This window comes from Triturus cristatus, chromosome 5_2 (genome assembly GCF_964204655.1).
Source record: "Triturus cristatus chromosome 5_2, aTriCri1.1, whole genome shotgun sequence".
In the NCBI taxonomy this organism is placed as follows: Eukaryota; Metazoa; Chordata; class Amphibia; order Caudata; family Salamandridae; genus Triturus; species Triturus cristatus.
Genome location: NC_140588.1, coordinates 925,373,130 through 925,399,883, shown reverse-complemented (window position 1 = coordinate 925,399,883; position 26,754 = coordinate 925,373,130). Strand labels below are relative to the sequence as shown.

Genomic DNA, 26,754 nt, shown 5'->3' with positions numbered 1-26,754 from the left:
CTCGGCGGCTACTGTGCCAGCGATGTACGCGGAGCCGTATGACGACGCCTACCGACGCGCAGGAGTACTTCTGACGAAAACTTCGAAAACTTTCCGGATCCAGTCTGACGCCTGGGGATATTCTAAGATAAGGAATCTATCACTAACTAATGTCTCTTACAGATATATCGTTACACAAGTAAGTAACGTGTGCTTTAGGAGCGTTAAAAAGGGGGGTTCATGTTGGGGCCAATGGGTCCCTTCCTTGGAGTGGGTACACCCCTGATTATGCCACTCTCCAGTGGGAGGGGACATGAGCCTGTCTCTAACTGTCCCCTCATCTTCGTTATGGAGTGGACTGAGATGTGTTCTTCACCTCGCCTTCCCCACCCGAGCGGTGGGATTGGCAAAGGTGGGAACACCTCTCTTCCTTGCTTGGTTTTCCCGCTGATTCTCCCACCCAAAGTTGGGGTCAGAACTGGTGTGAGCTAGTTGCTGGGGCAGCAAGAGCAGGGACAGCTCCAAAGGTGACAGGCCTTTGAAGCTTCCCTTTCGCGGACCCAGCCCATCCTGCGGGAGGAGGCATGACACCTCTGCCCAGGATGAGCTTTGTTTCTGGGACCAGAGAGCGGAGGCTCTCCACCCAGGGATCCAGAAACCTGTCTGGTGGTGCCACATGACAGACAGCCATTCAGGAAGCACATCAGTGCTGGCCGATATTCAGGGGTCATCTCTAAGATAACCTCTAAGTGCATTTTACATTAAATCCCCCCCCCCACTCTCATCAGTGTGGGTTTAATGTGTTGAGAAGTGTGATACCAGACTTCCCAGTTTTTAGTAAAGCCATTATGGAGCTGTAGAGTTCGTAATGACCAACTGACAATATACTCTTGATGGCTTTGCTACACTTACAATGTCTAAGAATGGACTTAGACACTGCAGGGGAATGGGGCTTATGGCACTGTACCCTCACCTTAAGGCTAGTACACCCTACTAGAGGAAGGACTTACCTTGGCCTCGGGCACTAGGTTGCAGGCATGGCACACAAGGATGTGTACCTTGTCAACTCTTCACGTTTCTCTGCCCCAAATTACGCAGCCTGCAATGGCAATGTGTCTGCGTTAAGGTACAGGGCCTCTTAGGGGGGCACAATAGGTGCTGCAACCTTTACAGGCCTTCCCTGGTCATAGTGCCCTTGGTACCTTTTAAAATGGGCTTAACTGTGTCCAGGGATGTGCCAATTATTTGTACAAAGGTACAGTTTTGGGAAAGAACACATGCCCTGGGAACCTGATTGGCTGGGAACCAGGGCACATCAAGTCAGGTTGCATCAGATGTCGGGGAAAAAGTGGGTTGGTAACCATGAAAAAAGGTGCACTTTCCTACAGCAACCAAGATGGTGAAATCCTAATTTTCAAGGGGGTGGGAGGGGGTCTGAAGCTCAACTATGGCAGCATGCTAGACAGGAACAGTCAGCCAGCACAATAGAGGCCAAGTAAGGTTCAGGGAGTACCTCTAAGGTACCATCTGATAAATTATCACTGGAATCAGTGTGGGTTTACCAATACAAGGTGTTTGATAACACACACCGTATGTTTTAGTGAAGCCATTGTGTTGCTGAGTTACTTGTTTTGGCCTGTGCCAGTACATACCTTAAGATGGCTTTCCTGTACAATTGCAGTATCTAGTAATAGAGCAAGACATCACAGGGGCACATCTGCTCATGCAGATATGTCCTCACATAAAATATAATGCACCACGCCTTGGGGCTCAAAGGCCTGCTGTGATGGTGACTTACATATATGAAATGCAGTGACCTTGGCATGGCACACAGGAGTGTGCCCTGTGATGTTTTTAATTCATGGCTTGCACCATGTCACACAGCCTGCACTGTTAGTCTGTGTGGAATTAGTGTGTGGGTCCCTTAGGTGGCATAAGATTTGGTGCAGGCCTTAAGGAACCTTGGTAGCAGGGATCCAATTTTCTAGGGACTTACAGGGGTGCTAAAGTCCTTTGCCATTGTTTCACAATTAGATATCATCTTGTTTTAAGGAAAGAACGTTGGCACTGAGGTCTGGTTAGCAGGCCTCAGTGCACTGTCAACGTTGAAAAACCAGCATGTTGTAGCGAAAAAGGGGGCAAAAAGTGTGTGTTGGGGGGGGGGGGGGGTGTACTGCAACAAAACTGTTGCCTACACTAAATGCCCAAGGCAGGTAAATGTCAACTTTCTAAAAGTTGCAATTTCAAAATGTTTATTTAAAAACACGTTTACGATAAGAGATTGTTTTCCAGTACAATACAAAGACACCAAACATGAACTGGTACCTGCTCTCATTTGGAAGTTACAGCTTATTATAGGTGAAAAGGTAGCTCCATTGTTAAACTTTGGGAGAGGTAGGGCTTGCAGTAGGGAACATATTTACGAGATTTACACTACCAAGACATGTACAACTTGAAAGTACATGTCTACCCTTTAAAATACGTTGGACTCTTTCATGATGGCCGTCTGCAATGGCAGACCTGATGTGAGAAAGTGGCTCTGTATATACTGTTCCTTAATAGGTACAGGGTGTACAGAGTCCACAGTCCCCAAGGGTTTGACAGAGGCTAAAGTTAGATATAACCTTACTATCTAAAGTGGTACCTTGGTCGAGCAGTAAGGCAGTATCAGAGGACAGTGTAAAGCATTTGTTGTACACACTCAGTCATCAAATGATCTCACACACTCAATAACTGAACTCTAGGCCAATGGTTTATATATAAAAAATATATGCTTGTTTTATTTTAGAACCAACAATTGGAATTAAAATATACTTTCTCAGAATGAGATGCTTTATATAAATACTTTTGCAATATGCAATTGACTTTTGTAAGCAGTTACAAGTGGTTGCAATAGGCAACAATGTTAAACACAATAATGCATTGAGTTCAATGGAAGGTTCATGTTATTTGCCACAGATTACTTTTAGGATTACTATTGGAATTCCAGGACTGGATCCTAGATTCAGTCTTGGGTCAGTACTTAGAATCAAGTGATGAAAGTCGACTTAATTACTGTGATGATTTTTAAACAATATTTAGCTATTTTAAAAGTTGACACAGAAAATATTTCATAGAAAACAGTCAATGATTCCCTATGGCAGAAAATGCAAGTTACACGTATAGTATGTTCTCATTACTTTTGTGATCCAGTACTGGGTAGCTAGACTCAGTACTTGGACCTTTATCCAAAACAGGTAAGTAATTACGTTTTCAGATATTATACGATTTTTTAAGAATATTTAAAGATTGCAGAAATTGACACTTAGAAGAAATTTCACAGAAAAACAGTCAATGATTTCCTATGGGAGAAAATTGGGTTACTGGTAAGTACAGTTGTAAGTATTTTTCAGAGTTAGTGCTGGGCACCAAGATCCAGCACTGGGAGCTCACCTAAGAGCAGGTGAGTAATTTCGTTTTCGTTACTCGGCTGATTTTTGGTGAATATTTTAAGATTTGAAAAGTCCACACTTAGAAGAAATTTCAGGAAAAAGCCAATCACTGTTACCCGATGAAGAAAATAAAGTTATCGGTTTAAAGGTAAGTACTCGACTGGCAGAGTTGAGGGTCTGGGCATAGACTCAGGGGTCCCCCAGGGTCAGGTAGGTACAGTTGGTTCACCCTCAGCGACTCTAGGGCGGCCGGGTGCAGAGTGAGTTAGGCCCAATGTTATCCTATGAGGGACAGGGGGGCCTTGGTTGGTGGCTGCTGACTGGCAAGCCACGCGGCTGTGGGAGCTGGGCTCCTGGTCACTTACTCAGGGCAAGTGGGGAAGTAGGAAGGAGTAGAGGTTTCACTGCCAGGGCAGCTGGGTGCAGGGTGCTTTTGAGCCTTCTGGCGCTCAATTGATTTCAATGGGAAATCTCCGGTTTGGAAAAAGACTGCAAGCTCGGGGACGAGGATTCTTCAGGTGCCACCACCACTTCGAGAGGTAAGTTGGGTAGTTGGAGGATAGGTAGGTACCCCGGGATTGGGCACAGGGGGCCGATGAGGGGCCACGTGCAGGGGTGCCTTTTGGTGTCGGGAAATCTTACCCTCTGTTGATCGCGGTTGGGGGGGGCACCTTGCTCTGAGGCTGCAGGCTCCTTCAGGAGTGTCGAGGGAGGTCCTTGGGTGCCGGACTCTGGGGCACAGTCGCCGAGTGGTCGTCCACGTGGTCTTTGTATACTCCGGCACTGGCCAGGCTTGGCTGGTGCAGAGTGTGCTGGGTTTGCGGTTCCGGGCTGCTGCCAGGGATTAGAGGTAGGTTTTGTGTAGAGCCTCTACTAATGGGAGTCCCAGGGGCTTAGAGCCAAAGGGTAGCCAGGTCCTCCGGGGTTTGTGAGGTTGCTGGCCACAAGAGATGCCGGGTTGGAGCAGGTTCGAGGGTCGACAGGCCGGTAGGACTGGGGCCAAAGCAGTTGGTGTCGTCCTCTTCTTAGCAGCTGCAGGGCAGGTCTTCTTTCTTCTTGCTCTTCTTTGTAGTTTTGATTCTGGAATCTGGGGAAGGAAGGTTCAGGGTGCCCCTAAATACTAGATTTAGGGGCGTTACAGGTAGGTGAAGGGCAGGGGCCAATGGGTCCCTGACCTGGGGTGGGTACACCCCCTATCCTGCCTCTCTCCTGTGGGAGGGGGGCAGGAGCCTAGTCCTGATTGGGCAGGGCTTCCCATCTTCAAGATGGCGAGAGCCCGGATATGTGCTTCACCTCGCCTCCCCCACCTGAGGGGTGGGGTTGGCTGGCTGGCACATCCCCTGTCCTTATTTGGGTTTTCTGGCCAAGCTTCCCGCCAGAGTGGGGGGTTGCAGTGGCCTGGGGAAGCTCACAGAGGCGGCATGCCTTTAAAGCTTCCCCCCTGCCCATCCTGGGGGAGGAGATTTAGCACCTCGCCCAGGATGTGCATTGTTGCAGACCCAGGAGAACAGGGGCTCTCCTACCCAGTGGTCCAGCAACATGTCTGCTGTGTGGAAGCCTAGGAAGCCTCAGAACAGACGTGGATTGTAGGTTTAGGTTTCAGGGGGCCTCTCTAAGAGGCTCTCTGTGGTGCTTGGTACATTAAATCACACACTGGCTTCAGTGTGAATTTAATGTGCTGAGCAGTTTGATACCACACGTCTCAGTCTTCAGTGCTGCCATTATAGTGCTGTGGAGTTCGTGTTTGACAAGCTCCCAGCACCATATACTCATAGCTGGCAGCACTGCACTTACAGGACCCAGGAATGGACCTGGATACTGTAGGGGCACAGGGCTCCTGCCTCTGTGCCCACGCCACTGGCATAGGGCACCCAGCTAGAGGGGTGGCTGATGTATGCCAGGGCAGTGTAGGTTGTGGGCATGGCACACAGGGATGTGTGCCATGTCGACTCTCTGTTTTGTCTTGTATCCAGACACTCAGCCTGCAAGAGCAGTGTGTGTGTGTTAGGGTACAGGACCTCTAAGGGTGGCACAATGAGTGCTGCAGCCCTTAGAGGCCTTTCCTGGTCACAAGGCCCTGGGCACCTAGGGTACCATTTACCAGGGGCTGACATGTGGCCAGGGTTTGCCAATTTGGGTTTTGGCTGTTAGGCAGTTTTTAGGGAAGGAACACAGGCCCTGGGCACCTGATTGGCAGGAGCCCAGGGCATAAGAAGGAAAAGTGCATCAGCTATTAGGCAAAAAAGAGGGGGGATTACTGCAACAGAAACCCACTTTCTTACACCTGATACATGTTTAAAGGTCTACTTAAGTGGGTGGCTCAATAAGTGCTGCAGGCCCACCTAGTAGCATTTAATTTACAGACTGGGTACATGGAGTACCACTTTACAATCGACTTGCAAGTAAATTAGGTGTCAATTGGGTACAAGCCAATTTTACTGTTCAAGGGAGAAAGCACAAGTACTTTAGCACTGGTTAGAAATAGTAAAGTGCGCAGAGTCCTAAAAGCCAACTAAAACTGGTTCAGAAACCGGATGGGTGAAGTTAAAAGGTTTGATGACCTTATAGAGAGGGTGCGGCCTAACAAGACCGATTTCTGTAAATTTTCTGCATGCAGTATTTCAGTTTTAGTCTCACGATTTCGCTTTGTGGGATTTTTATTTCAGATTTCAGCAGTGAAGATTTTGCTTTTAGGGGGGGTTTATCACAGATTTCAGCAGTGAAGATTTTAAGAGCCAAGGTGCTGGCATAACGTTTCCTTTTCCGTACGTAAAGTGCTTAATGCATTGCAAAGCATGGTTACCATCTAGGATGAATTTGCAGTTTGGAGGAGGTGCAGTGAGGCAGCTGAAATTTGAAAAATTGTGAATTTTACTCTTATTGGATCAGGACTGGTGATTCTTCTCGAATTGGACAAGTTGTACCATGTAGAGATTTCCTACTAGCTGCTGTTAAAAGATGAATGACTTCTTTAAAATGCTATGGATTTTTTTTATTTTTTTCCTGTATTGCTCGGAAGCACTCAACAGTTTTTAATCTGATGTCTTCCATTTATTTAAAAATAAATTGTCATAAATTCTGTCACTAATGTAAAACTCTTAATCTATGTTGAACTTTAGGCTGTTAAATGATTTTACATGTCAATAGAACTCTAGATTATGATGTCAAACATGCATCATCTAAAATAATGCATTTCTTACTTTGCAGTCTAAATATGATGAACTCAAAAAAGCTGAGAAGGGTAACAAACAGCAGCAAAAGGTTCACAAGTATATCACGTCATGTGATTTAGTAATGGCTCCAGTTCATGAAGCTGTGGTCTCTTTACATCTGCCTAAAGTTTGGGATGATATCAGTCCTCAATTCTATGCAACATTCTGGTCATTGACGATGTATGACCTTGCTGTTCCTCAAAAAAGCTATGACCGAGAAGTGAATAAATTAAAAATCCAGATGAAAGCCATTGATGACAACATGGAAATGGTATGTCATTCAGAAATACTTTCAACATATATGTTCATTTACATGCGTTAAGAATCCGGATTTTATGTGGGAGTTTTATCTATTGTAATGTATATTGGATTTGACGTATTGATATACAAATGGTTTTCATTACCGTTAACAGTTGATTTACACACTTTGCTTTAACCTACAAGCCCACACCTTTGCAGTATTAATAGTGTTTCTCAGACCCACACAACTCAGGATGAGATGGGAATTCAGATCATGGAGTGAAGCTAATTATTGTGCTTTATGCCAATATTACATGTGTACAGATCACCAAACACACTATTAAACTGTGGTTAAAGTTAATAGTTTGAAATTAAAAGAAGTGGAGTCTTTTCAGTAACCAACCAGTGAACACCATAAGATGGTGGCTGATAAATGAGCATAGATATGTATTCCATATGTAATATTGTCTGTTTGCACTTTCGGTCATTTTGGTGCAAAACCCCACATTTCAAATGTACTTTAGAAAAGTGAGTCCTTTGCTTGCAGCTCCTCTTCATGGACTGTTTTTTTTATAAGTCATCTCAGAATTTTATTTCAGATATTTTCATGTAATTACTCTATTTTTTTATTTGGTGTATTCACCTCAATACGAGTTCTCAAGGTGAAGTTCCTGCAAGGATCTGTGAAATGTATCCCGTTCAATACCACCAGAATGTTATATATGTTATCTTTGTAGCAAACCTGTAAGCATTTGCTTATCTTAGATGTTTTTGTCACAGATGAGTTTGTTTTCCCCTTTCATCTGACTTTATTACTTTCATTGTTGTAAAATAAATGCAGAGAAATCCCTGCTGATATAGTGAAAATCCCAAAAAGCATGTTTCCAACATTTCCAATCCTTTTTTTCAGCTGCTACTGTAGGTTATCGATTCTTCTTGAGATTTGTCTTTGCTGTGCTACGTCATCACCATTTGCCCTCCTCTATAATGCCTACTTTTATCTGTGTCACTCATAATACAGGACATTTGCATTTCTTCAAAGCTGGAAAAATGGCTCCACTAGTTCAGCTGTACTTATTTAAATCTTCTATAACTTAGCTTTCACAATTTTGAATCTGAGTAGAGCCAATGTTCTCATCATTCCTTGGGTGATCAACGTATTACGATTAATTTGTGTGTTACTAATGCCAAATTGGTGTCCTTTTTATCTCAACAACATGGGGATTCTAAATGTACCCAGGATTTGTGTATTCCCCTGAAGGGGACTGAGAAAATAGCTAAAATAAAGCTAAATGTTGTGTATTTTTTTAGAAAGATTTGAAGAAAGTGCTGTGCAGAAAAGTTAGTCCTTTTTTCCTCAGTATGTCCTCAATAAAAGGTTTACTGTGCCAAAATCACATTCTTCCCTGCTTCCAGGATCTATATTAAAAAAGGAAAAAATCTTGGTAGCGTGTGTTGGCTGCAGATACACATGCTATGCAAATTCCTGCCGTCTAGTGTTAGGCTTGGACGCAAAAACTTGTTTTTTCAGAGAGTCTTTGGTTGCTGATGTGGCATTGAGGCGCCTCTTCTTTGATTGAATGCGCATTCTCAAAGATTCCATAATACATCGTTTTTGTCCACGATATGGTTTGGACAAATAGCATCAGAGTTCCATGCGACTTAGGTGCCCAGGTGTCTTCTGGACACATAACAGTCACAGAGCCTTTTCTATGTCCCAGTACTCACTCGATGACTTCCTCTTGATCGACCAAGGCGGCCGCCTCGTGTGTACCCCTTACACCGGCTGGATGAGAATGCTTGGCTCCTGATGATGAAAGGTAAGAGGAAGAGACTTATTAGTAAGTGCCCATAGTGTGGGGCAAAATATGCCTATTTGGACTAACGCATCCTGTTTGAGAACAAATAGACCCTTCACTCCCAGCATCAACTGCTGTTGCCAAAAAACACAGCAACGTCCAAGACAATGACAAAGCACGTTGATGCTCTGCAGGAGCATCACCCAAAAAAGTCTCACATGGACAAGTTACCAGCAAGATAGGTATCTGCAAAATGGAAAACCAAAACTACAGTGTACCCTGATTGGCAGGACATGACTTATGCAGAAAAGACCAGCTCTTTAGGTGGGATCAGCAACTGGCACGATACTTTATAAAAGAAAGAAGCCACACCTTGAGCAACCTCAGCAGCAGCTGCCTGAACCTCAACTCGCAGAATACAGAGGTCCTCGTCCCCTCCCCCATCGCCTGGGACAGCACCTGGTGGCCCGCCGCCCTCTGCAGCCCACCCACCCACCCACCCCCACCGACCACGCCTGGAACCTCTGCATCGTCCTCGACTCCTCCCTTTCCATGACCCGCCAGGTCAACACATTCATCTCCACCTGCTTCAACACCCTCCACAAGACCTTCAAATGGATCCTCCCCGAACCAAGAAAAACTGTCACCCACACACTCATAAATAGCAGACTATGTGAAAAGCTGGGTTTCTGTTGCAGTAATCCCCCCTTCCCCCCCCACCACCCCCCCCCCCCCCACACACACACTTTTTGCTAGACTACTGATGCACTTTGTCTTGATGTGCCCTGGGTCCCTGCCAATCTGGTTCCTAGGGCCTGTGCTCTTTCCCCAAAACTGTATCTTGAACACCCATTTGGCACTCGCTGAACCCAGGTCAGCCCCTGGTAAATGGTACCAAAGGAACCCAGAGCACTGTGAACAGGGAAGGCCTCTAAGGGTCGCAGCACTTATTGTGCCACCCTTAGAGTTCCTGTACCTTTACACTCGCACACTGCCTTTGCAGGCTGCGTGTTGTTGTGCAGAACTAAGTGAAGAGTCGACATGGCACACATCCCTGTGTATTTGAAAACATGATAATTGCAAATATATGGTTACCTTTTTAAAAATGATGTAACAACTGTTTCATCCAAGAAAATTAATGAATAAGTACTTGTGGTTCTACTGTGAAATCATTGTCATTCTTTTTTGGTATAGCTCAGATTATAATAGTGAAACAGTGTTTAATGAGTTTGGTATTGTATGAGTATTTTTCCTAGCTGTGCACATGGTTGATTCTTGACACTCTGTCTCAAATTTTTTCATAGGTTCATGTTTCTGGAGGGACTGGCAGCCCTCTAAAACCGTGTGGCACGCTCTAGTTTGATTCTTTCTTTAAAAGTTCAAATACAAGGTTATTTATGTGTAGGGGAAAAAAACACAGGAGTATAACCCATAAACCTAGTTGAGATCTGGGTAGGTACAGTATAAATATACAACAATATCTCAACCGGATTCATTAAGAGTAATTATATTTGTATGTGCAAGACATTACAGTAGAGGAACAAAGGCGAGAGACTTCAAAATATTTGTTAAATGTTCTCTTGGGCATCATATATTTTAGAAGACTAGGTTATACACAACAGTTGTAACAGCACTGTTAAGCATGAATGCAAAGGCAACCCAAAGGAAAGTGCACATAGTGCTTGTGACGAGAAGTGACGGCGCAAGTGACAACGTGAAAAAAGCAACAGCGCAGGGCGCATGGAGAAACGTAATGTACAATATATACAAGATGAGTGGTTCAGACAATAATTATTTCACATAGATAGACTGTAATTTTCAATGATTTGGAGAACCAAAGTACGATGTGCGCCTGAAGATTTTTGGCTGGTGGGCGAGGGTCGACGGCGTTTCGATCCTTTCAAGTTAGGATCATCATCAGGACCAGGTGGCCTATTAGATGAGTGCTGTGTGGAAAAAGATAAGTATCAGCGCGGCTAGGGATGTGAGGGACATGGAGAGGAGAGGTAGGAGTGAGAGCTATTGAGAGGAGAGGTAGGACTGAGATTTGCCTACCTGAGGCTCGTAAGGATCAGTGCCCGTATAAGGCGGGGCTCGCTGTGATAGTCGAGACGACGTCACAGGGCGTCAGTAATGATCGTGAGGGTAAAATTTAAGGAGAGAAACTGGGCGCGATGAGAGTAAGTGCGAGGAAGGGCGGAGAGGAAACTATTCCCGGAGTGGCAGGAAAACGGTAAAACTCACCGGGTTGTAACGAGAACGGGGGGAAAACGAAGGTAGCAGGGTCAGAGCCCTGATCCACTGCCCAGGGTTCGAGTGGATACCTATTTAAAGAGGGCGGACAACGTGGTTAGAAACCCTCTAAACAGGAGAGGAGGAGATCTAAGTATCCAGATTGTACGGCGGTAGGGGCTTACCTTGGAATCCGTGGAGGTCGTTATTGTTGGGGTCCCCATCGGTAGAACTTGTTTGTCTTTCTCCGGAGTATTGGTTTTGGTAGTTGTTTGTGTCCGCGGACGGTTCTGGCCTTGTTCTAAAAAAACAGTCGGTAGCAAAGGTGGGGGTCTGTTGGTATTTCTGGAGGTGCTAGGTCCGTCGTTTGAGTCGGAGTCTTCAATGGATGTATTCGAAGAATCGGAAAATATATGATGCCCAAGAGCACATTTAACAAATATTTTGAAGTCTCTCGCCTTTGTTCCTCTATTGTAATGTCTTACACATACAAATATAATTTCTCTTAATGAATCCGGTTGAGATATTGTTGTATATTTATACTATTTATGTGTAAGGCATAGGTGTGCAAGTGACCAACTTTTTTCTCTCTCACATCCCTGTGTACCATGCCTGCATCCCACTGCCCTGGCATGTATCAGTCACCCCTCTAGCTGGTTGCACTATATCCATGGTGAGGGTACAGGTGCATGAGCCCTGTACCTCTACAGTGTCTAACTCAATTCTTAGACATTGTAAGTAGAGTGCTGCCATTAAGAGTATATGGTGCTGGGAGTTTGTCATTACGAACTCCACAGTACCATAATGGCTGCACTGAAAACTGATAAGTTTAGAATCAAACCTCTCAGCAAATTAAACCCACACTCATGCCAGTGTGGGATTTAATGAAAAATGCCCTGAGAGGGCATCTTAGAGATGCCCCCTGAAAAACGACCAGCCTCTGGTGGGTTCCGTATCTGAAAGAAACACGTTAGTGTTAGTTTCCTTACCTTAGAATATCCCCAGGCGTCAGACTGGATCCAGAAAGTTTTCTCTAGCAGTACCTCTGCGCGTCAGTAGATGACGTTGTGCGGCTCCGTGTCCGTCTCTGGCGTCGTATGTGCCGAAATGACGTCACGGAGACTACTTAGGCGCCACCCAAGCCACTGACGTCCGTTCTTTCTTTTTCCGCGCCAGTAAGCGCAGATCCGGTTAGAAGCACGTACCTTGGTCACTGTTTGACTATCTTTTTGAGACTTTTGTCTCCTGTGAGTTTGTCTATTCTGGTGCACGTAGGGATGCCTGGTTTTAAGTCTTGTGGGGCCTGCCGTCACAATTTGCCTGTGGCGGACCCCCACAACATCTGTCTCTACTGCCTGGAGAGCGACCATGACTCCCGGTCCTGTATGGACTGTTTCGCCATGGCCCCGAAGGCCTTCAGGGAGCAGCGCCGGAAGCTGCTTGAGGTCTGGCACTCGTTCCAGCGCCGTTCACGGTCCAGTGGCTGATCCAGAAAACGCTTGAGGTGACACAATCATCGCTCCTTGGGCTCCAAGTCTTCGCCCTCGGATTTGGGTAAGAGACGACACAAAAAGAAGTCAAAGAAGCGTTGTCGCTTTCCGACATCCCCCGTCGGTCCCCGGATGCGGACGAGGGGAACAGGGGGTTCGAGGCATGTGGGCTGCTGAATTCATATCTGTGCATAGATCGCCGCCTAGTGTTGGGTCCGGATGATTGCACATTGTTGTCCTGGAAGAGTCTTCGAAGTATCACGAGATAGGTGGCTCCTCCCTTGGACTACAGTGCGCATGGGCATCCTCTCCATCCTCTCCATCCTTAGATTGTTTTTTTCCGCCATTGGGTTCGGATGTGCTTATCTTAGCACAAGTTAGGAAAATTCAGTTTAAGGCCAAAAGGCCTTTAGTTATCGTCGGTACTGTTCCCGTTCGGTATCGACTAGTTTCTTTAGTGCTTTAGCACCTTCTTCAAGCTTTCGGATCCGCTTGGTCCGAACATCGAACTTCGATCGACGATGGAATCGAGGACTCCCTTCAAAAGATGTCCTTTATGCCACGCGAAATACCCCCACATCGCCGTCCACCCGGTATGCAACAAATGTCTCTCACCGGATCACGATGAGTCGAAATGTATGGCCTGTGCCCGGTTCCGCTCGAAGAAGACTCTCCGGAATCGACAGGCAGCGAGATTGGAGGCGCAGCAATCGGCGCCTGCCCCGGCCAACATCTTTAGCACCGAAGACGAGGACACCGAGAGCGTGGAAGCCGTAGACTCCAGCCCCGCTTCCGAACACGACTCACGATCGGAAGACGACGATGAGGTGATCTTTCAGGGAGAAGAAGTCGTCGAAGAGGTAGGAGACTACGATGAGGCCCTTGGGGCCGAGGAAGATAGCTCCAGCGAAGAGCTAGGCCAACCCGTCGATACGGAGGCCGAAAAAATAAGTCGTCATAAGGCTCAGGTCGAGGGATCGCCTTCGGGCCTTACCCAAGATCAATCTCACGGTTCTTCGGCCCCGCCTCCAGGCCCGGCCTCGAACATTTCACAAGAGCCATTATTATCGAAGACGACTGGATTCCCTTCAGCGAAACCGAAACCATCCATCGCACCAGTTCCATCGAAACCGAAAGTGAAACTGGTTGTGATCGGCTCGAAGGCCTCGAAGCCCTCCACTCCTTCTACGCCGGCAAAGGTCATCGGCTCCGAACGCGCAAAAAGGGATTTCTGATGGATACATCTGCCAGTGGATTCCTCACCTTGTGAATATCCCCTGCGCCAGCAACATTCGGAAACTTTTGTAGCAGTCCACGCCGATGTGGTCGAAGACGACGTCACAGAGACACGGCTCCGCTCGCGACTCCGCTGACGTCACCGGCTCCATAAGAAGACCTCATCGGCGTGATGACGTCAGTTCCCTTTTTTCCGCGCCGACGACGCCAACGGATTTCGGGAATCGTTACTAATAGCTGTTCTGGTTACTTTGTGTGTTTTTCTGGATTTCTCTGTCTTTTTTGAAAAATGTCGACAAGGAAGCCTGGTTTTTAAGCCTTGCCGTGAATGTGGCAAACACATGTCTATCACCGACCCGCACGACGATTGTGTTTGGTGTTTGTCCTCGGACCACGATGTAGAAGGTTGTTCGAGTTGCAGAAAGATGAGCTCGAAGGCTCTTAAAGAAAGAGAAGCAAAGCTCTTTATCGCCCGGATGAAGAAAAAGGAGAAAAGAGGAAGAAGAAGGTCTGGATCCAGGTCGATGTCGAGGTCTAGGTCGGCTTCCAAATCGACTTCGGGTCATGCTTCAAAGAGCAAGAAGCATAAGAAAAAGAGGAGGCACTCTTCACATCACCATTCCGATAAAGGTACGACTTCGAAGTCGAGATCGCCTTCTCGACGTCGTAGGGAGTCAGTGTCTCCTTCTCCAGTCCCGACTTCGCCTCCAGCGCCTTCTTCTCCGGTGACTTCGCCGGCTCCGGCTGAATCTCCGGTGCCGGTGTCATCTCCGACGCCGGTTCCATCTCCGGCTCCAGCAAGTCCTCGGGCTCCGTCTCAGACCCCGGGCCAGGATGAGGATCGTCAGGCTCCGGGTGAGTCTGTGACGCCGCTAGTTCCACCGTCGGCGCCGGCAGGCTTGAGTCCGGTGTTACCTGACAAGTATCCGGCTTTCCCTACTCCAGGTCAGGACCCCTCGCATTATCTCAATGCAATGTATGGGGTGTTTTCACGGGTCATGTATACCTCTGGTGCACCTATGGGTCCGATGGCTTTCAATTTGGGAGTGCCGCAGGTTTACCCTCAAGCACCGTTTATGCCATTCTTCCCAGAGACGTCGTCTTGGCAGCTACTGGTGCCGAGAACATCGACGCCGCTTCCCTCTTCACCGGCGCCGACTCGACTTCGTTCGACGCCGGCTGCTCCAGCTGATCCGCGTTCGACGCCGCTGCCGGCGCCGTCTGATTCGAACACAGCGCCGCCGACGTCGCAGGTACGGATCCGTTCGAGAAGGGAAGCGCAGAGAGTGCTAGAGGAGAGACGCTTTCTGATGGAAGAGGCTGAAGAGGGGGAATTAGTCGAATCCGATGAGGTGTTCGACGAGTTGAAGGAGGCAAGTGGACTAGATTTGTCTCCAGAGTGGGAGATCACTCCACCATCAGACGAACCCTCTAAAGACGCAGCACCCTATCATGCGGTAATTAGAAAGGCTGCTGAGTTGTTGGACCTTCAATTGCCATCCACCGAATCCAAGTCCAATATTTTAACTGAAGTGTTGCATTCCCCGACTGCGGTCTCAGAGCCTCTGTTGCCTTTCAACAAAGCAATTTTGGAACCTGTGCTGGATGTATGGCGCAAGCCCTTCTCAGCTCCTGCAGTCTCCAAGGTAGTCGCAAGAAGGTGGCTCCAGGGGATCCTGAGTTTTTATCATCACACCCTTCACCTGAAAGCCTAGTAGTTCAGGCGGCTTGTTCGGGACGGCGAAAGGGGCATTTCCTCAAGTCCCAGGAGACAGGGAGGCAAAAAAGGTGAACCAATCGGCCAAAAAGGTCTTCATCAGCCAGTATGGCGTTAAAGTCTTCAAATGCGACTTGTCTGTTGGGGCGCTATATCCATGCGCTTATGGACTCGGCTAAAAAGTTGGCACCAAAACTGTCAGAGGAGGATAGAGGGGGCTTCAATGAAGTTCTAACGGATGCCCAGGCGGCTGCTCGCCAGGTTATTCAGAGTGGCCTGGATACAGCAGACTCAGTTGCCAGGGTCATGGGGTCTTCAGTTGCCACCAGGAGGGGTGCATGGCTTAAGTCCTCCGAATTCTCTTCGGATGTACAGTCAACTTTATTGGATTTACCTTTTGATGGGTCTGGGTTGTTTGGCAAGAAGGCTGATGCGGCTCTCGAACGCTTCAAAGAGATTAAGGCTACGGCTAGGTCGTTGGGCCTTCAATCCCAGCCGCGAGGTACTTTCAAAAGATAGAGGCTTTGGAAGGGTGAGTTTTCGTTCCTACAGACCAACCCAGCAGCAGCAGCAGCAAGGCTCTCTGTCCAAGGGATATAGAGGAAGACTTAGAGGTCGCTCACGTGGCCGTCAACTCTCCTCCTCCTCCTCCTCTTCCTCTTCCTCAGCCCCTCCCACCACCGCAAAACAGCCCTAGATTCGACATTCCGGATCATGCTGGTCCTGTGGGGGGGCCGGCTTACCCATTTTCTACAAGATTGGGAATCTGTAACTACAGATCTCTGGGTTCTGGATCTTGTAGAAAATGGGTACGCCCTTCCCTTTCGGGAATTCCCTCCCAATTATCCTCCTTGCCAAGGGGCTTGCTCGGAGGACCACCGTCTTCTCCTGCAGGAGGAAGTCCTGAAGTTGTTTCAGAAAGGTGTGATAGAGGTGGTTCCGGAGCAGGAGAGGGGTCAGGGATGCTACTCCCGGTATTTTCTGATTCCGAAAAAGGACGGCAGATTGCGTCCGATATTGGACCTCCGAATCCTGAACTTTTACCTGAAACAGGAAAAGTTCAAGATGCTCACCCTTGCGCAGGTTCTTCAGGCGCTGAATCAGGAGGACTGGATGGTGTTGCTCGACTTGCAGGATGCGTATTTTCACATCCCCATTCTGAAGTCGCACAGGAAGTATCTCCGGTTTACGGTAGGGTCGCAACGTTATCAGTTTGCGGTCCTCCCGTTTGGTCTTACTTCGGCACCTCGAGTCTTCACAAAGGTGATGGCGGTGGTGGCAGCCCATCTCAGAAGGTCGGGGATTTCGGTTTTCCCTTATTTAGACGACTGGCTGATCAAGGCGGAGTCGTCGGAGAAGGTGCTGTTCCATCTGCAGGATACAACTCGGCTGTTGCACAAATTGGGTTTTTCGATCAATGTGCCCAAATCTCACCTGGTGCCCTCTCAGCGCAACCTGTTCATAGGTGCGGTACTGGACACTACTGTGTGTCGGGCATTCCCTCCTCCTCAAAGGATTCTCGACATTCAGGAGATGATTCCTTTATTTTTCAACGGAGCGGTCGTTCCAGTTCTGAAGGTCCTTCGCCTGCTCGGTCTGTTCGCCTCCTGCATTCTGTTGGTCAACCATGCACGCTGGCACATGAGGGTGCTCCAGTGGTGCCTCCACAAGTAGTGGTATCAGCACAAGGGAGATCTCAGGGAGTCTGTGAGGATCTCCAGAGAAGCTGCAGCGGATCTGTCTTGGTGGAGCGTGGAGGGCAATCTGTCTCAAGGAAAGCTCTTTCATCTACCTCCATCGGTGACCACAGTGATTACGGATGCATCCACTCTAGGGTGGGGTGCTCATCTGGGGGATCTGGAGATCAAGGGCCTTTGGTCTCCGGAAGAAAGGTTGCTTCACATCAACCTTCTGGAATTACGGGCGATACGTTTTGCGATCAAGGCCTTCCTCCCTTCCCTTCGCGGTCAGTCTGTTCAAGTCCTGACGGACAACACTACCGCGATGTGGTATATAAACAAACAGGGAGGAGTGGGGTCTCTTTGTCTCTGCAGAGAGGCCCTGCGTCTATGGTCCTGGGCTCAGGACCATCAGATTTGTCTGATGGCAAATCATCTGGCCGGAGTTCTGAACGTTCGTGCGGACAGTCTCAGTCGGCAGTTCTCCGCTGACCACGAGTGGAGGCTTCATCCGGAGGTGGTTCGTCGCGTCTTCCGGATGTGGGGAACTCCTCGGGTGGACTTGTTCGCCACTCACGAGAATGCTCACTGCCCGTCATTCTGCAGTCTCCAGTATCCGATGCAGGGAGCGTTGGGGGACGCGTTTCAGCTGAGTTGGGGCTCACGACTCCTTTACGCGTTTCCTCCCATACCCTTGATTCCTCGGGTTCTGAGGAAGATTCGCCAAGACCGGGCCCAAGTGTTATTGATCGCCCCGGATTGGCCAAGAAGGGTGTGGTACACAGATCTTCTCCACCTCTCCTCGTGCTCTCCGCTCCGTCTCCCTCTGAGGGCAGACCTCCTCTCGCAGTCGGAGGGGCAGGTTCTACACCCCCACCTCCAGAGCTTACACCTTCATGCCTGGAGATTGAACGGGGCAACCTGAATTCTTTCTCTCTCCCTCCAGATGTGGTGGACGTTATTTTATCGGCCAGGCGACACTCCACCAAATCCATATACTCCTATAGATGGTCTAAATTCGTTCTCTGGTGTGGAGAGAGGTCAATTGATCCCTTGAAGGCTCGTTTGTCTACCATTTTGCAGTTTGCCCTTTCTCTTGCTCAGCAAGGCTTTGCTGTGGCTACAGTTAAAGGATATTTATCGGCTTTGTCGGCTTTCCTATGCCTGCCGGATCAGCCGTCCTTGTTTAAATCACCTATTGCACTTAGGTTTCTCAAGGGCCTCACAAATAAATTTCCTCCTACTCATTTTATTGTACCTCAATGGGACTTAAACCTTGTACTGACTTATCTTATGGGTTCTCCCTTCGAGCCCTTACATAAGTGTCCCTTGAGACTGTTGTCTTTTAAAACGGTTTTCCTCATTGCAATCACCTCGGCAAGGAGGGTAAATGAGCTTCAGGCTCTTAGTTCAAAACCCCCATTCTTGACTGTGCATGCTGAACGAATGGTGCTCCGGACCAGGGCTGCGTTTTTGCCTAAAGTGGTAACTCCCTTCCATCTGGGGCAATCCATTACCCTTCCTTCCTTTTATCCTCCCCCTCACCCTTCCAAGGAGGAGGAGAGACTTCACCGTTTGGACCCTAAGAGGGCGGTGAGCTTTTACCTGGACAGGACGAAGGACATCAGAATTGATGATCAGCTCTTCTTGGGCTTTGCTGGCTGCAGGAAGGGTCGAGCGGTGCACAAGTGCACCCTTTCCAGGTGGATTGTCTTGTGCATCAAGATTTGCTACTCTTTGGCCGGTAAGGAGCCTCCGGAGGGTTTAAGAGCTCATTCCACTAGAGCAAAGTCTTCCACCTCTGCTTTGTCTAGGGGGGGGTTCCTGTGGAGGATATTTGTAGGGCGGCAACTTGGGCCTCCCTTCACACCTTTGCAAAACTTTATTGCTTAGACACTGAGGTGAGGAGGGACGGGCATTTTGCTCGTTCTGTTCTTCAGGATTTTCTGGTGTAGAAGGTTGGACACCCTCCTCCGGGAGTGGGGACTGCTGTGGAATCTATTCACAAGGTGAGGAATCCACTGGCAGATGTATCCATCAGAAGAACAAGTTACTTACCTTCGGTAACGCTTTTTCTGGTGGATACAGTATCTGCCTGTGGATTCCTCACTGACCCACCCGCCTCCCCGTTGTCCATCCTTCTATACCAGTGATTCTATGACTGTAATTCTATTGATGGTTTCAAATGTGTTTGACTGTCAAGGGCATTATGTTATTTCTAGTGCTTTGATGTTTCTTCTCCACACTGTGTGTGTTGATATGCATATTGTGTACTGTGTATACTGTTTATGTACATATTGCTGTCAGTCCGTCCGTGTGCCTCGAAGGCACGGAAAAAAGGGGCGGAACTGAAGTCATCACGCCGATGAGGTCTTCTTATGGAACCGGTGACGTCAGCGGAGTCGCGAGCGGAGCCGTGTCTCTGTGACGTTGTCTTCAACCACATCGGCGTGGACTGCTACAAAAGTTTCCGAATGTTGCTGGCGCAGGGGATATTCACAAGGTGAGGAATCCACAGGCAGATACTGTATCCACCAGAAAAAGCGTTACCGAAGGTAAGTAACTTGTTCTTCGGTGCCGAGCTCACCGCAGCGGATACGGGTGCCGAGCCGAAGAAGAAGGCCCTCGGTCCCCACAAGGCGCCTAGGCCTCTGGCACCGAAGATCACGGCCCAAACCACCAAAGTCAAGGTGGCCACCCCGTCTGCGTCGATGTCGAAGACGGCGGCGCCTGCCAAGTCATCGACTCCAATGAGCGTCGATACCTCTCTTCGGATCGATGACCCCATGACTGCAAAGAAGTCGGATGCCGCTTCGACGCCTACCTCCGAGGTGCCGATCGGTTCCAAGGAGCCATCTGCGTTCACCGTGCAACAGGTCCCAGCATCGTTGCAACGCATCAGAGAACTGGCAACCCTCCACTCTACGTCGGGTCCCGACACGCACAAGGCTGCGAAATCACACTCGGCGCCGGCCAACATCACGTTTTGGTTGCCGCCACCCACGGCGCCGAAAATGTTCGAGATTCGGACACGTGTCCGCCAAACACAGTCCCCATCCACTGGACAAACGGATTTCGAGCCTTCACAGGCACAATTTATCAACGCCAACACTGGTAGGTTGATGCTCCGCAAGCGGAAATTCACACCAGAGAGGGGATTGGACTCCTACAAAATTCCTCTCAAACACAAATTGCCGGCAGGATCAGAGCCAGTGCTTCGTGAACACTTTCAACCCTTCCATCAGGATCCACTGTCCTTTTCTCCTACGCCGTCAGAGGCAGACGCAGGAGAGGACTATGTAGTGGATGATACCACCTACCCTGGGGATATCGATCCTGATGATCACCTGCAAGACCCAGATCAGGCATGGGATGACCCCACCGACCAGGGTTCCGCACCAGATACCCATGACACGCAGCTTTATAACATAAAGACATCTCCCACAGAGGACACTGCTGCCTTTAATGCCCTCATAGAACGGGCTGCTGCCAATCATGGAGTAGAACTCTATTCTGACACTGTCGAAGAAGACTTCTTGGTGGACACTTTCGCCTCTTCTGAAAAAACTGTCAAAACTCTGCCTATGTTATGTTATGAAAAGAAATATAAGCCTGCACCCGGAGACCCTATGTACATTAGGGGTCAGTTACCTTTAGACTCCATGGTTGTTGCTAATGCTCGCAAAAGAGCCCACTCACAAACAACAGGTGATGCTCCTCCCCCAGATAAGGAGTCCAAAGTGCTGGAGACATCAGGCAAACGGATTGCAGCGCAAGCAGCAAACATCTGGCGCATTGCCAACAAACAGGCACTCCTGGCCCGTTATGATAGGTCCCACTACGACACACTAGAATCACTGCTACAACATTTGCCAGATGAACATAAAGAGGCAGCGGAGCTCCTTATAAGAGAGGGACAACTCCTTACCAATGCATCCATCAAGTGCGCACTGGATGCAGCCGACACTGCGGCGAGGGCAATCAACACAAGCGTCATGTTGAGGAGGCACGCATGGTTGAGAATCTCAGGCTTCAAGCCTGAGATTCAGAACAATATCTTAAATCAACCGGTCAACCCAGACTATTTATTTGGCCCTGAAGTTGACACTACCCTCGAGAAAATTAAAAAAGACACTGACACTGCGAAATCAATGGGGGCTCTGCAGACGCTGCAGTTTCGTAGTTGCTCCTTTCGTCGCCCCGGGAATAGAGGGGAATAGAGGAGCAGCTAGAGGTCAGGGGTCACAGCAGCAGTACACAAAAGGGGGCACACAAAGTAACTATGATAAAACCACCAGAGGTGGATATCGTGGCTCCAGCACCAAAGGCAGAGGACGTGGGTACGGCAACACCAGGTCCTTCCCCAAAAACAAACAGTGACGCCCTCTCCCTGCCCCCTGACCACATAACACCTGTCGGGGGAAGACTCCAACAGTTCCTGTCAGCCTGGAAAACCATCACCACAGACATGTTGGTTCAGGGACATTATCCAGCATGGTTACTGTCTCGAATTAACGTCCACTCCACCCAACATACCGCCAAAGCACCGTCCTATGTCCGTAGGGCACTTGGCATTATTGCAGCAGGAAGTGCTAAGTATGCTGCAAAAAGGTGCAATAGAGGTCGTGCCCGTCAACCAACAGGGGACAGGGGTGTACTCTCTGTACTTCTTAATCCCAAAAAAGAACGGTTCGCTCAGACCTATACTAGACCTGAGACCCCTCAACCACTACATTCTCTCAGAGCATTTCCATATGCTCACCCTACAGCAGGCTCTGCCGCTACTCAGTCAGGGAGACTTCCTAGCCACACTGGACTTGAAAGATGCGTATTTCCACATACCCATACACCCATCACACAGGAAATATCTCAGGTTCACTATTCAGGGGCATCACTATCAGTTCAAAGTTCTCCCCTTCGGAGTAACAACAGCACCCAGGGTCTTTACCAAGTGCCTAGCAACAGTGGCTGCACATCTACGGAGACAACACATTCACATCTTCCCTTACCTGGACGACTGGCTTGTTCAGGCAAAGTCAGCCCAGCAATGTGCCAGCCACATGTCCCTCACCATTCACCTTCTTCACAGTCTGGGATTCTCACTAAATTACCCAAAATCACATCTCCAACCCGCACACGCACAACAGTACCTGGGCGCGACCATAGACACTCTGGCAGCCACAGCTCAGCCAAATTTAGTGAGGATCAACAGCATGCAACTGCTGATCTCCAAGTTCAAACCTCAACACTCCCTTCCTGCGCGAGTGTTCATGCAGTTGATAGGCATGATGGCCTCCTGCATTTTCATAGTCCCGCACGCGAGACTACATATGCGCCCGCTTCAGGAGTGCTTAGCACGTCAATGGAATCAGGCTCACGGACAATTAAAAGACCTAGTGTTGGTGAGCGGTCAGGCATACAACTCTCTGCATTGGTGGAATCCACAAAACCTTTGCAAGGGCCGACCGTTCCAAGAGCCTGTTCCACAAATAATACTGACGGCGGACGCCTCTCTCCAGGGTTGGGGAGCTCATGTACTCACTTACACAGTGCAGGGACTATGGACAACGCAACAAAAGAAGATGCACATCAACGTTCTGGAACTGATGGCAATCTTCCTAGCCATGAAGGCATTCAAAGTACACTTGTGCAACAAAGTCGTGTTGATCCGGACGGACAACATGACTGCCATGTACTACATACAGAAGCAGGGAGGAACACACTCTCCACAGTGGTCTCATCTGGCTCAGAGCATATGGAAGTGGGCCATTCAGAGGAACATATTCCTCATGGCGGAACACCTCCCGGGCAAAGACAACCAGATGGCGGATCTGCTCAGCAGACACAGCCACCAGATGCACGAGTGGGAGCTACATCCGTCAGTACTCCAACCGTACTTCCAACAGTGGGGTCATCCAGAGATAGACCTATTCGCCACAAACGAAAACGCAAAATGCCAAAGCTTTGCCGCCAGGTTCCCACATCCGCAGTCACAGGGCAATGCGATATGGATGAACTGGTCCGGCAGATTTGCGTACGCTTTTCCCCCAGCGCCATTGATATCGCTAGTGGCACGCAAACTGCGACAACACTTACTAACACTCATCCTAGTTGCTCCCACATGGGCGCGCCAACCATGGTACACCACCTTTCTAGAACTTTCCGTGGTGCCGCATCAAAGGCTGCGGATCAAACCCGCACTTTTAACGCAGAACCATGGCGAAATTCAGCACCCAGATCCGCAACAGCTGAACCTGGCAATCTGGCTCCTGAGGTCTTAGAGTTTGGCTACCTAAACCTGCCACCTGACTGTATGGATATCATCAAAGAAGCCAGGAGACCCACGACCAGAGCTTGCTATGCGGCTAAATGGAAGAGGTTTGTCATTTACTGCAACAACAATGACATTAACCCGCTGGACGCATCCATTCAAAACATCATCTGTTACCTCTTACACCTATACCGATGCAATCTGGCATACAACTCAATACGTATCCATTTAACCGCGATAGCGGCCTATCTTCAAAACAGGCAGCACCTCTCTTTATTCAGAGTGCCTGCCATCAGAGCCTTCTTGGAAGGACTTAAACGAGTAATTCCCCCAAGACACCCACCGGCACCGGTGTGGAACCTCAATTTGGTCCTCACCAGATTAATGGGTCCACCCTTTGAACCTCTCCATTCATGTGAGATTCAATTCCTCACCTGGAAAGTAGCTTTCTTAGTGGCAATCACTTCGTTAGGAAGAGTTAGTGAACTCCATGCACTAACCATTCAAGAGCCATTCATACAGGTTCACGCAAACAGGATTGTACTACGTACCAACCCCAAATTCATGCCCAAAGTGATATCGCAGTTCCACATGAATCAAACTATTGAACTGCCTGTTTTCTTTCAAAATCCACAAAATGTCGCAGAGAGAATGCTCCATACACTAGATGTAAAGAGGGCCCTCATGTACTATATAGACAGAACTAAGGACTTTAGGAAAACAAAACAACTTTTCGTTGCCTTTTCTCCACAACACAAGGGCAACGCCATTTCCAAAGCAGGGATAGCCAGATGGATCGTTAAATGTATTCAAATTTGCTATCAAAAAGCTAAACGCACATTAACGATTCCCCCACGAGCCCACTCAACACGAAAGTTAGGGGCGTCCATGGCTTTCCTAGGAAACATTCCTTTACAGGAAATATGTAGAGCAGCCACATGGTCCACTATACATACATTTACCAAACACTACTGTGTAGATGTACACTCAAAACAGCAGGCAGCTGTAGGACAGGCTGTTCTCAAAACTCTTTTTCAGACTGCTGCAGCTGGCACGGGTAGCCGCCGCTAATGGAGGAACTGCTATGTATGCTATGCACAGATATGAATTCAGCAGCCCACATGCCTCGAACTGAATATGCTACTTACCAGTATGCATCTGTTCTTGGCATGTAGGGCTGCTGACATTCATATCGCCCACCCTCCTTCCCGGCGCCTGTAGCGGCTGCAGCTCTCAATTACTGTATAGCATGGTCATCACTTTCTGTATCTACTCCATCACTGCCACAACGGCGAAAAACAATCTAAGGATGGAGAGGATGCCCATGCGCACTGTAGTCCAGGGGAGAAGCCACCTATCTCGTGATACTTCGAAGACTCTTCCAGGACAACAATGTGCAATCATCCGGACCCAACACTAGGCGGCGATCTATGCACAGATATGAATGTCAGCAGCCCTACATGCCAAGAACAGATGCATACTGGTAAGTAGCATATTCATCCGGCCCCTGCGGCTACTTCGGAGCCCGGGAGTCCCGTGGCCTACCCACCTTATCCGGGTCTGTCTGCAACTCCCGCACAGGTGCAAGAATTTCTTGCTACCATGGACCGCCTGTTAAGGCCTCGGGCTCCCGCCGGCGCACCCTTGGGTCCTGTGTCAGGATCCTGTCGGGCCGTCAGCGCCACAGGATTCTGCGCTGCTGACTCCGGCCCCGGCGCCACGAGGTCCCACACTGCCGGCTCCGGCCTCAGGCGCAGCTGTGGATGCCATTTGTTCCGCCCCTGCCCAGGTTCCCGGACAATTTTGTCCCTACCTGGGATCCATATTTGGACACGGCGCTGGTTCGGCACCATTCCTGGTGCTGTTTGTTCCTTCCCCGGTCCCTGCCGCCGCAGTCTGTCTCTCATATGGCGGAGGTGGAGGACGACTGGGAGGGGTCAGAGGACCCTCTTGCTTGTCAGTGTGACTCTGAGCAGAACTGGGCGAACGAGTTAAAGGAGGCCGGCAGCCTTGATGTCTCCTCTGACCCGGGGTTTGCCTCCCCTCCGCCTACCATGGAGGAGGGCGCTTCTTACATGGTGGTGCTCCGACGGGCAGCTGAGTTACTCAACCTTGATCTCCCTACAGTGGCCCTAAAAACTAATCTCCTCACTGAGGTGCTCCAGACGGCGTCCATGTTGTCGGAGACGCTGCTGCCATTTAATGACGCCATCACTGAGGTCTTACTGGGCACTTGGTCGCGGCCAGCCACAGGGGTCCCTGTGGATAAGAACATCGCCAGGCGTCATCGCCCGGTGCTGTGTGACCCTGCCTTTCTGACCACTCATCCTACGCCCGAGAGCCTGGTCATCCCAGCTTCGATGTCCCAGAGTGCCTTTCCCACGGCTCCTCCGGATAAGGACTCTAAGAAGTTGGAGCAGTTCGGCAAGCGGATGTTCTCTTCAGCCAGCTTAGGGCTGCGGTCAGTGAACACTGCCTGCCTATTGGGTCGCTATTCCCACGCGGTGTGGGAGACAGTTGCACAGGTGTTGCCTCAGTGTCCTGAAGAGACCCACGCTGTGCTGTCCCAAGCTGTTGCCGAGGGTAAAGATGCGGCGAAGTTCGCCATTCGGTGTGGTTTGGACACCGCGGATTCACTAGGTAGAGCAATTGCTACGGCCGTAGCGCTTCGTTGCCACGCCTGGTTGAGATCTACCGGGTTCTCGCCAGATGTCCAAGGCTCCTTCATGGACATGCCCTCTGATGGCACTTGCCTGTGCAGACCGAGCCTCAGCACGGACGCGGTTTCCACAGGGGCGGGTCTGGGAATCAGCGTGGGGGTCAGTCCACCTCGGCCCCCGCTGCTTCTACCTCCATACCTTCCTAATACGAGTCTTGGGGGGCACCCCACTCCAGTGGGTGGCAGGATCTGCCATCACCTTCCCCACTGGCATGCTATCAAAACGGACAAGTGGGTGTTGCAGATCTGCAAGGGTTACTCCCTTCCCTTTCAATCCACTCCTCCAGCCATGCCACCTCAGTACCACCGTATGTCGGGGGAACACTTGGCACTTCTCCAGCAGGAAGTCACGGCCCTCTTGGCCAAGGGGGCCATCGAGTGCGTTCCTGGACCAGAAGTTGGACGTGGCTGTTATTCCCACTACTTTCTGGTCCCCAAGAAGGACATGGGGGTTTGCGCCCCATCTTGGACCTCAGGAACGTCAATCGCTTCCTGCGGAAGGAGAAGTTCAAGATGTTGACTCTGGCTCAGGTCTTGGCTGCCCTCGACCCTGGAGACTGGATGGTAGCGTTTGACTTGCAGGATGCATATTTTCACATGCCCGTCCTGCTGGCCCACCGGCGTTACCTGCGGTTCACGGTAGGCAGGGAGCATTTTCAGTTTGCTGTGCTCCCCTTCGGCCTTACCAGCGCCCCTCGGGTGTTCACGAAGGTGATGGCGGTGGTTGCAGCTCACCTGCGCAGGTCAGG

General features: G+C 49.4%; 1 protein-coding gene across 2 annotated transcripts in view; it reads left to right on the top strand.

The window, feature by feature from the left end:
- Positions 1-26,754, top strand: part of THOC2 (THO complex subunit 2) — a 1,568,999-nt gene that overhangs the window by 901,271 nt on the left and 640,974 nt on the right. For both annotated transcript variants that reach the window (XM_085608126.1, XM_085608125.1), the window contains exon 23: positions 6,618-6,893. In XM_085608126.1, coding sequence (XP_085464252.1) covers positions 6,618-6,893 — 276 coding nt within the window. The remainder of the gene's footprint in view (positions 1-6,617; positions 6,894-26,754) is intronic.